Source organism: Microtus ochrogaster, chromosome 7 (assembly GCF_000317375.1).
Source record: "Microtus ochrogaster isolate Prairie Vole_2 chromosome 7, MicOch1.0, whole genome shotgun sequence".
Taxonomy (NCBI): domain Eukaryota; kingdom Metazoa; phylum Chordata; class Mammalia; order Rodentia; family Cricetidae; genus Microtus; species Microtus ochrogaster.
The window spans coordinates 39,633,848-39,644,609 of NC_022014.1; the positions used below are offsets into that span (position 1 = coordinate 39,633,848).

At 55.8% G+C, this 10,762-nt stretch overlaps 1 protein-coding gene across 1 annotated transcript in view; it reads left to right on the forward strand.

Annotated features, from left to right (window-relative positions):
* Positions 1–7,299, forward strand: part of Obscn (obscurin, cytoskeletal calmodulin and titin-interacting RhoGEF) — a 134,205-nt gene extending 126,906 nt beyond the window's left edge. Inside the window, exons 102-114 of the mRNA XM_026780105.1 lie at positions 115–192; positions 485–2,471; positions 3,114–3,194; positions 3,363–3,473; positions 3,592–3,759; positions 4,367–4,489; positions 4,637–4,807; positions 5,331–5,415; positions 5,615–5,854; positions 6,071–6,294; positions 6,501–6,576; positions 6,766–6,915; positions 7,055–7,299. Of these exons, the coding sequence (XP_026635906.1) occupies positions 115–192; positions 485–2,471; positions 3,114–3,194; positions 3,363–3,473; positions 3,592–3,759; positions 4,367–4,489; positions 4,637–4,807; positions 5,331–5,415; positions 5,615–5,854; positions 6,071–6,294; positions 6,501–6,576; positions 6,766–6,915; positions 7,055–7,232 (3,672 nt within the window). The 3' untranslated portion in view covers positions 7,233–7,299. The remainder of the gene's footprint in view (positions 1–114; positions 193–484; positions 2,472–3,113; positions 3,195–3,362; positions 3,474–3,591; positions 3,760–4,366; positions 4,490–4,636; positions 4,808–5,330; positions 5,416–5,614; positions 5,855–6,070; positions 6,295–6,500; positions 6,577–6,765; positions 6,916–7,054) is intronic.
* Positions 7,300–10,762: the final 3,463 nt, after the last annotated feature.

Here is a 10,762-nt window from a genome sequence, read left to right on the forward strand (position 1 = left end):
TGCAGTGGGGGCCAGTCTGCTGCCTCTGCCTTTCTGGGCCTGGGCATCCTCAGAGGGACCCCACCAGGGTACCAGTGTCTCTTTGTCACCATAGCCAATCCCCTCCCGCTGCAGAAATCCATGCCTGCTGAGGAGGCCCACTTCATCAACACCAAGCAACTCAAGTTCCTTCTCGCTCGAAGTCGCTGGCAGGTGAGTCCCCCTTCTCCAGGAAAGAGGTGCTGAGGCCAGGGGAGGGAACCTGAATCTAGCTGTGTGTGCCGCTTAGGCCAGGAGCACAGGGGTCAGTCTGGCCTGTTCCATGCTTCTGGGTTCCCTTGAGTGTGCCAGGTATTGGGGGGCAGAACAACAGAACACCGGATACAGAAGACCCAGATGTCCTGGGTAACCCCGCTGGGCCCCCTGGAAGCATAGAGGCAGTGAGCACCCCACCCATGCCATGCCCAGCCATGCCCAGTGGGTGTTCCTCTGTCCTCCTTTCCAGCGCTCTTTGATGAGCTACAAGTCTATCCTGGTGATGCGCTCCATCCCTGAGCTGCTCCAGGGTCCTCCAGACAGTCCATCCCTAGGGGTGGCCCGGCACCTGCGAGGGGAAGCCAGTGGCTCCTCTAGCTCATCGTCTTCCTCGGACAACGAGCTGGCCCCCTTTGCCAGGGCGAAGTCACTGCCGCCTTCTCCTGTGACTCACTCCCCGCTCCTGCATCCTCGGGGCTTTCTGCGGCCTTCAGCCAGTCTCCCAGAGGAGACAGAAGCCAGCATGCCCCCTGCTGACGACACAGCCCTGTCAGCATCCCCCCAGGGTGCCAGACCTCCGGCAAGCCCAGGTTGCGTGCCCCGACACACTATCATCAGCAGCTTGTTCTACCAGCAAGGTGGCGAGAGTTCAGAGCGTGGGAGCAAAACCTTGGGTGCCAAGAGGCACCCGGCTCGGAGGCGGCACCTGCTGAAGGGCGGGTACATCGCAAGGGCCCTCCCTGGTCTTCGGGAACCACTGATGGAGCACAGTGTGTTGGAGGAGGAGGCTGCTAGAGAGGAGCAGGCCGCTCTGATGACCAAGACGCCCTCCTTTGAAACTGCCCTGAGACTACAGAACTCCAGTACCCGAGAGGTCCCAGGCCGAAGCCGCTCCCTGGACCACAACCCACCAGACACCACTGGCCCCTCTCCTGAGGAATGTGGGGGGCAATACCTCGTCCCACCCTCCTCAGGGGTAACTCATGAAGCCACTGCCAAAGACATGGGGCACTCAAAGGGGTTCTTGAAGGGGTCTGCTCCCTGTTCACCTGCTAGTGGTGACTTGAGGCCTGCTAAGCAAGAGGGCTCTTCCCAGGACAGCTGTAGAGGGAAACCACCCTCTTCCTGTCACTCTGACCTGGGTTCTGGCTCCCAGGAGGGGTGCGGCTCTCCATCATCACAATCACTTGTCTCTTTACCTCCACAGTCATTGAAGGACCACTTGACACCCTCTCTCTCAGGTCAGCCTCAGGCAACCCCATTCCCAAGCCAAGCAAGCCCCCTTCCTGGTTCTAAGGAGCCTCAGGACAGCTCTCTACAGGGGAGGCCCTGTCCAGGTCCCTCCAGTTTCCCAGGGCCAGCCTCCCAAGTGGGTGCCTCCCTAGATACTGAAGGCTTGTCTGAAGCTGAAGACACATTTGACCTCACACCCCCCATGCAGCGGCCTCAGGAGCAGGCCACCACCCGGAAGTTCTCCCTGGAATCCCGAGGGGGCTATGCAGGGGTGGCAGGCTATGGCACCTTTGCCTTTGGCGGGGATGCAGGGGGCATGCTAGGGCAGGGTCCTCTTTGGGCTAGGATGGCCTGGGCTGTGTCCCAGTCCTCAGAAGAGCAGGATGAAGCTGGGACCGAGAGCCCTAAACCTCTAGACAGCTCCGTGTCCTTTGCTGAGGCCAGTGGGGTTCCCAGTGGGGTTCCCCTAAAGACTTCTCCGAGCTTTCCCCCATGGCAGGAAATTGAGCAGGTTTCCCTGGTTCAGATCCGGGATCTGTCTGGTGATGCGGAAGCAGCTGACACTATCTCCTTGGACATTTCTGAGGTAGATCCTGCTTACCTCAACCTTTCTGATCTATATGATATTAAATATCTCCCCTTTGAGTTCATGATCTTCAGGAGGGTCCCCAAACCTATGGAGCAGCCAGAGTCACCTGACTCTGAAACTGAGGCCGGCCAAGGGATGGCAGACTTCCTAGAGGAGGCGGCGTGGCCCTGGCCAGGAGAGCTGGGCTCGCATACTGGCTTGGAAATCACAGAGGAGTCAGAGGAGCCAGAGGACATGGAAGCACTGCTGGGAGAAGCTGCCCTGGGCAGAAAACGCAAGTGGTCCCCTTCCCGTGGCCTCTTCCAGTTCTCTGGGAGGTGCCTGTCAGGGGAGGAGCCTGTGGAGCTCGGGCTGCGCCAGCGGGTGAAGGCTTCCATGGCTCACATCTCCAGGATCCTGAAGGGCAAGCCGGAAGGTGACCTCCCCCGACATCTCTCATGTCCACATGTCCCTTGTGCTGCACCCATGGGGCTACTTCATCCTCATATGCCCTCTCAAGTCCCATTGTCTGCCTCCCTGTTCTATGCTACTCACACCAACTGGCCTGACCTCACAGGACTTGGCTCAAATTCTAGGATCCTCTCTGCAGCCGTGACACCCCTCCTTAATGGGTACCTGAGACCATCCCTGACACATAACAGCTGCAGGGGCCTGAAGCCAGCAGCAGGGTCAGACCTTTGGGGAGAGAGGGGGTTCATGGATCAATTCACCAGACCCCAAATCTCTGGCCCAGGAGCCACTCTAAATCCAGACTCTATGATGTGGCCCTCAGTGACCCCCATTTCCCTTCTTCTTCAGAGCCTCTATGGCCTCTGGGTTTCCTAACTCTGGGCCCAGCCCCCAGGTACCCCGCAGCCATCTATCTATGTCCTGTGCTCAGGCCTGTGTCCTGACAGACTGTAGCCGAGGGAGGTTGGTGGTGGCTTCAGCAGCTTAGTCCTGGTTTCACACATACTTTCTAAGGTCCTGGCCTTTCCCCCTGGCCCATTTCCCAGCGTGAGGAAGCTGATGCTGCCTTGCTTGTCCCCATGAGCTCCTGGCCCTCTTTCTCCTGCAGGTCCTGAGAAGGAGGAGCCCCCCAGGAAGAAGGCGGGCCTGGCTTCTTTCCGGCTGTCAGGCCTGAAGGGCAGGGACCAAGGTAAGCAGGGATCACAACTGTGGGAGTCCAGCATGGGTTTCTGGTCTAGAGGTCTAAGCAGTTTTGGAAGGCTTCTATTGAAGCTGAGGGAAGAGCTGAGCAGGGCCTAGCCTGGGCTATCTGGTCAGGAAGTCTCCTCTCAAGGGTCATCTTACGCCCCCTTCTCAGCGCCATCCTTCCTAAGAGAGCTTTCAGATGAGACTGTGGTCCTGGGCCAATCAGTGACACTGGCCTGCCAGGTGTTGGCCCAGCCAACGGCCCAGGCTACCTGGAGCAAAGGTGAGGAGCTGTCCCAGAGACTGGGTGCTGGATTGGCGCTGAGAAGCAGCAGCCACAGTCCCAGCGGGATGCTGTGGCTGTCCTGGCGAAAACCAAGGCTGACTTTGTTTTGACACAGATGGGGCCCTCCTGGAGAGCAGCGGCCACCTCCTCATCTCGTCCACCCTGAAGAACTTCCAGCTGTTGACCATCCTGGTGGTGAAAGAGGAGGATCTGGGTACATACACCTGCTGTGTGAGCAATCCGCTGGGGACAGCTGTCACTACAGGTGTCCTCCGGAAAGCAGGTGTGTAGGCCACACCAGGCGTCTCTGCCAGGCCAAGGAGGCTGGGCTGGGGGTTCCAGGAGGCCCTGATCTTGATTAGTGAGCAGGACGTTGCTGGCTTCTTATGTGAGGGTTCATGTAACTGGGACTCGGAGGGAAGTCAAGAAAAGTCAGAGGTAGATAAAGCTGCTAATGTCACATCTCGTGTCAATCAGAGCCTCTTCTCCAGATGGTTCCTCCTCATTTTCTTGCACTGCTTTCTGAATTGGTTCCTACAGCGTCCAAGGGTGTTTCTGGAGCAGTGAAGAAAGGGACTATTGGCCTGCCTCTGGTACCCGTCCGTCACTGGGTGGCCTGTATGCCTCATGCTAGGGCACTCAGAAGAGATGAGGCACTAACCAGGGCCGTTCCCTAGGGTCTTGAGTAAGCCCGGTGAGATGCCAGCTGAGAGGGATCGTGAGAGAGATAGCCAGGCAGATATCCCTGCATCCCCACAGCCTCTTCTCCTCATCCACTCTTGAAAGCCCTCTCCAGAACCAGTAGAGGTTGTTGAGAGTGAGACAGGTGTGGCCAGAGATTGCCCCTTGTGGGTTGAGCCTCCATGCTGATCACAGGGTTGCCCTTGCAGAGCGCCCCTCGTCCTCTCCACGCCCAGAGGTGGGGGAAGTGTACACGGATGCAGTGCTGCTGGTCTGGAAGCCCGTGGAATCCTGCGGCCCAGTGACCTACATAGTGCAGTGCTGTATAGAAGGTACAGGCTTCCCGAGGCTCAGGCCTTTGTGCAGGGTTGACAGGGAGAGGCACTGTGTGTGTGTCTGCTCTGTGTCTGTGGGTGGCCTCAGAAAAGGGGTCCCCTTGATTCGCCATGACTGCTTCTCACTCTCTCCTGTGTGGTCAGGAGGCAGCTGGACCACCCTGGCCTCTGACATCTCCGATTGTTGCTACGTCACCAGCAAGCTGTCTCGGGGTGGCATGTATACCTTCCGAACAGCGTGTGTCAGCAAAGCAGGAATGGGTCCCTACAGCAGCCCTTCAGATCAAGTCCTCCTGGGAGGGCTCAACCACCTGGGTAAGCTTTGGGGTGGATGGGGCAGAGAAGGGTGGCCATCAGATCAGGCATAGACACCCTCTTACCCATGGATGATCTACTTGCCTGTATTCAGCATTCAGAACTTATACGCCCTGGGAACCCTAGCATCTTCCTGTCCCCCTTCACTCACCAGCTCCTTCCTTATGTTACCCCGGGAGTTGATCATGGTTGATTTTTTACTTTACTGGATGCTGTGTTTGCATCTGATGGGAGAGTGCTATGGTTGGCTGGAAATGGCAGGTGTCGTTTGATTGCTATCTGGTTCCACCTCTGCCGTTATCACACACCAATCAGTCAAGATGGCAGACTCTGCCACGACCCTCCCTTGTCCAAGTTTCTCCTCCAACGCTCACAAAATTGTTCAAGGAATGAGAGGGTCAAAGTGCATGGGATCCTAAAGAAGGGCTACTTTTCTAGGGCTTGGGAAGGGCTATGAGAGATGTGAGGGTCAGGACTACCTGGATGTCCCTCCCTGACTAGGTCCCCATCTCTCCTTCTACAGCCTCTGAGGAGGAGAGTGGCCGGGGGAGGCCAGCCCAGCTGCTCCCCAGCACAAAGACCTTCGCCTTCCAGATGCAGATCCGGAGGTGCGGGGGTGTCTGCAGAGGGTGGGACGGTCCCTTAACTCCTCCCGCAAGCTTTTCATACCCAGCGTCCCAGTGCAACTGCCCAGTACAGCTTGTCACTGGCCCCTTACCTTATCTGCTCATTGAGCTTGGTCCCTGCTGCTCTAAGTGGTGGGTACTCCTCACAAGCACCCCTCCCCCCCGTGTTTCCTTTACACAGGGGCCGCTTCAGTGTGGTACGGCAGTGTAGGGAGAAAGCCAGTGGGCGGGCGCTGGCTGCTAAGATTGTCCCCTACCGGCCTGAGGACAAGACAGCTGTGCTAAGAGAATATGAAGCACTCAAGAGACTCCATCACCCACATCTGGCCCAACTCCACGCTGCCTACCTCAGTCCCCGGCACCTGGTACTCATCCTGGAGCTGTGCTCTGGCCCTGAGCTGCTACCCTGCCTGGCAGAGAGGTGAGGGGCAGCACGGGTTGCCTAGGAGACAGGCAGGCAGATGTCTCTGGGAGGGACCATGAGAACTGTGACCACATCAAGCAGGGACTCGGCAGAACCTGATGCTCCTTTTTGGCTTTTGCCAGGACAGTGTTCTCAGCCCTCCCCACGTGTGCCTAGCCCTGGCAGGACACCTCCACCTGCCTTGGGCCCATCCTGAGCCCTCTGTGCCCCTAGGGACTCCTACTCAGAGTCCGACGTGAAGGACTACCTGTGGCAGATGCTAAGCGCCACCCAGTACCTGCATGCCCAGCGCATCCTGCACCTGGACCTGAGGTCTGAGAACATGATGGTCACTGAGTACAACCTGCTTAAGGTGGTGGACCTGGGCAACGCTCAGAGCCTCGGTCAAGAGAAGGTCCCACCCCCTGAGAACTTCAAAGACTACCTAGAGACCATGGGTGCGTATGTGACTCCCGGTCTGTGTGGGGAGGGAGGGAGTTCGTCCCTAACTGGCCTCCCTCCCTCCCAGCTCCACTGACACCTCTCACAGGCTGGGCATCTGGGCTCAGATGCCCGGCATGTCACCTGACTCCTCCACTGACCTCTTCCACCTGACCCACCCAACTGTGCTCAACCACCTGTGTCCACCCGTGCTCCTCTGCAGCTCCGGAACTCCTGGAAGGCCAAGGGGCTGTTCCACAGACAGATATCTGGGCCATTGGTGTAACAGCCTTCATTATGTGAGTCCCTCAGGTGTCTGGGGAAGCTGTGCTAGGTGGGTGGGACAAGCCCCACACACAGAGCCCTGTGGATCCCCACAACTATATCCAGAATTTGGTCTCCATACGCCATCATTCATTATGGTGGGCTTGATGTCCCTATGTCTCCTATCCATCCCTGAGCGTCTCCTGTGCCTCTCACCCACGCAGGCTGAGCGGCGAGTACCCCGTCAGCAGTGAGGGGACTCGCGACCTGCAGAAAGGCTTGCGCAAGGGACTCATCCGGTTGAGTCGCTGCTATGCAGGGCTGTCTGGAGGTGCCGTGGCTTTCCTGCAGAGCTCACTGTGCGCTCGACCCTGGTAAGGAGTCCAACCTGTGCTCCGCCCGCTCTTGCGGGCCCAGCCTACCGTGCTGGCCTCACCACCGTGCACCCTTCCCTGTTTGTCTCGCCCTCCCAGCCTAACCCTCAGACCCTGGATGGTTCACTTAATGTTTCAGGGGCCGCCCATGCGCCACCACCTGCTTGCAGTGCGGGTGGCTGACAGAGGAGGGTCCCGCAGGTTCCAGACCCACGCCTGTGACATTCCCCACCGCGCGATTGCGTGCCTTCGTGCGCGAGCGCGAGAAGCGACGGGCGCTACTCTACAAGAAGCATAACCTGGCCCAGGTACGCTGAGGTCCTGCTCTGGAGGGCAATATGTGCCTCACCATCACGAGGACACCTGCGCCAATAAAAGATGCAAAACAGCCAAAAGTTTCCTGCCTCATTGAGTCATCTTCCTGGTGTTTGGGATCTTCATTCATAGAGTTCTGGAACTTGAGAATCACCACTTGTACCCCAAATGATATCCACTCACCAAATGTGGCGCCATTGGGAAAAGGGACAGAAACATAACAAACCCCTCAAGTCGATCTTCAGCATCTGAAGTGAGACTTAAATTTTAGAGTGCCAAGGTATGCACAGCTCAGCAGAGCCGGCCAAGATGCGGTCTCATCCATCCTGGTCATCTGGGTTTCACCTACACCTTGTGAAATGCGCTGATAGAACTGTTTGAAATCTTTTTCAGAGATAAGTGGCCCCCCTGGATGGTGCCTTTTTCTGGGGTGGGGGTGGAGGGACGGCGATGACTCCTATTTCTTTAGGGTCTGTTGATAAAATTGAGAGACACAGGTGCTTCTTTAGAACATTATTGCTGCCAGGCTGGTAACAGCCGGAGCAGATCCCCCAGGAACCTTTGGCTCCGGAAGCCTGAAGTGATGGTCTCATATCCTGTTCCTGTATTTCTGTTAACCTTCGGGCCTCAGCTCCTCCTCGTCACAGAAACCCGCTGGCCTCTCCCCTGCCCTAGTGTGCAGCTGTGACCTGAACATCTTGGTTGTGTCAGGTCTTGGTCAAGAGATCAATCAGGAGGCACTGCTGGGGTTGAACAGATGGCTCAGTGGTTAAGAACACTGACTGCTCCTCCAGAGGTGCTGAGTTCAATTTCTAGCAACATCTCTAGTGGGATCTGATGCCCTCTTCTGGCATAAAGGTGTACATGCAGACAGAGTACTCATACAGAAAATAAATATTTGAGGGGGTAGGAAGAGGCCATGAACCCCTGAGGTCTTTATCTAGGTCTTGTCTTGGGATTGCTGGTTCACGGCCATGGTGGAAACCAAGCCACCCTGCAACATTACCTATACTGTGTGTGGCCTTGGATCCCCTGCTTTTACACATGGATGTTCTGATGAAGTCGCCCCATTGCATTCTCACGAGAGCCTGTGGTGAGGAAACCCATCACTGCCTCTTCCAGAGCAGGAAAAAAACATTCCCCTTGGCCAGGATCCAAAAAGCAGTTTTACCCTCTCCCCGGAGGGCTGACCAGAGGGACCTCCCCATAGGGCCTTGACTCGCTAAGATCCTAACGTCCTAGTAGCACCCTTCTAAAAAGCAAGCCTGTGACACTTAGATGCCTGAAGGCTAGTCCACCTCAGGACTGCAGAAGCTCAGGCAGGGACATCTAGAAGCAGGCAAGGAGGGAGGTCCCTCTCTTGGAATAAACCCCCTTGTAGAATCTAACCTTGGGGGGCAAGCCCTTTCAGCCAGAGCCAGGCCCCTTCTGCCATGGATAGAAATAAGGCTTTGCTCCCCTTTTATCATGGTCATAGGCCAGCAATTCCAAATCAGTCTGAGAAATACCCCAGTGTTCATGGCCAGCGGTTTTTCCTGATTTTCACTTAGTCAAAGACTGACTGGCACACTGTTGATATAGATGTCCTGGGGGCAAGCTGCAGCCACACTTGCCTATAGCTGGGTGCCAGGGGTTGCTGCTCTGACTAGTCTCCTGTGGCTGAGAGGCTTTGAGGCGCCAGTCGGTACTGTCTCTGCTTTTCGAGAGCATCCAAGCTGGAACCAATTCTTGTTTACTGGCCCCTTAGGTCTTTTTGCACCTAGGGTACTTTGATCTCAGAACTGGGACTGGTCCCCATCTTGCCAATCTTCCCACTGCCTCCACCTCCCTGCTGTCCTGATTTCACCACATGCCCCTCGTTGGTTGCTATAATACAATAATATATACAATAATAATATAATATAGCACTCAGGGCTGCTGAATATGTGATGGGGATCATTTATCTTCTCATTTGGGAGGGGAAAGTCCAAGTCTGTGCCCCCAGGATTCTGCCTCTGGTGACAGCCCCTGACTGTGTCACACCCTAGTGGATGGCACTGATAAAAGATAAAATGAGATGTCCTCATGTTAATTATGAAAACCAGAGGGTGGGAGAATGAGATAACAGCTAAAGCCGCAGATGCAAACATACTACGGAACCTGGGCTTCAAGGTCCACCTACTGGGCTAGAGCTCGGCCACTGCTATGATAGAGTTCAGCCATTGCTATGGTAGAGCTCGGCCACTGCTATGACAGAGCTCAGCCATTGTTATGATAGAGTTCAGCCACTGCTATGGTAGAGCTCAGCCACTGCTATGGTAGAGCTCGGCCACCATTATGATAGAGTTCAGCCACTGCTATGATAGAGCTCGGCCACTGCTATGATAGAGCTCAGCCACGGCTATGGTAGAGCTCAGCCACGGCTATGGTAGAGCTCAGCCACCGCTATGATAGAGCTCAGTCACCGCTATGGTAGAGCTCAGCCACCACTATGATAGAGCTCAGTCACCGCTATGGTAGAGCTCGGCCATCGCTATGCTATGATAGAGCTCAGCCACCGCTATGGTAGAGCTCAGCCACTGCTATGGTAGAGCTCGGCCACCGCTATGGTAGAGCTCAGCCACCGCTATGATAGAGCTCAGTCACCGCTATGGTAGAGCTCAGCCACCGCTATGTAGAGCTCGGCCACGGCTATGGTAGAGCTCGGCCACTGCTATGGTAGAGCTCGGCCACTGCTATGGTAGAGCTCGGCCACTGCTATGGTAGAGCTCGGCCACTGCTATGGTAGAGCTCGGCCACTGCTATGATAGAGCTCAGCCACTTCATTAACCTCTGTCCTTGAGTCTCACTCACTGCATGGTGTCTGCTCCACCACAGGAGTTCCTGGCTGGATGTATACTTCCTCAGCAGAAGCCCTCCCTAGGGATCCATATTAGCAGCACAACACTAGACTTACAGAACCTGTATTTGGCTTCGGTCATGGATTTCATCCTTCCTCAGAACCTGTGTCCAGCTCTTTTCCAAAGCCATGGCTAGGGCTATGAGCACATGTTGGTCTCAACCACACGGCCGTCCCCCATTTGTCAGAGTTTCCTTGCCCCTTGTCTATAAGCCACAGCCAGTGCTGATGCATGACACGAGTATTACATTTACCTGCTAGGCTTCCCCTGCCTGGAACAAACGTGGAAGTGTCATAGGGCATCCTCTTCAGAGAGAGCTGGTTACAGGTCAGGAGCAAGGTGATGAGCTACGTGAGAACGTACCCACCAACCCCAGGGGATCGAGTCCTTTTGGTGTCACACACTCAACATACATGTGGAATAAAGAACATATGAAACCTCCAGTTTGCCATGCCTGTGTGGGAAAGAGCTGTCTTAGATTTGGTGACCTGTGAGCCTCGTTTCTTCAGTGACTGCCTCCTTGAGCCATGTCTGCCTGGCATGTCAGTTTTTTCTTTTGCTTTTTTTTTTGGTTTTTCGAGACAGGGTTTCTCTGTGGTTTTGGAGCCTGTCCTGGAACTAGCTCTTGTAGACCAGGCTGGTCTTGAACTCAC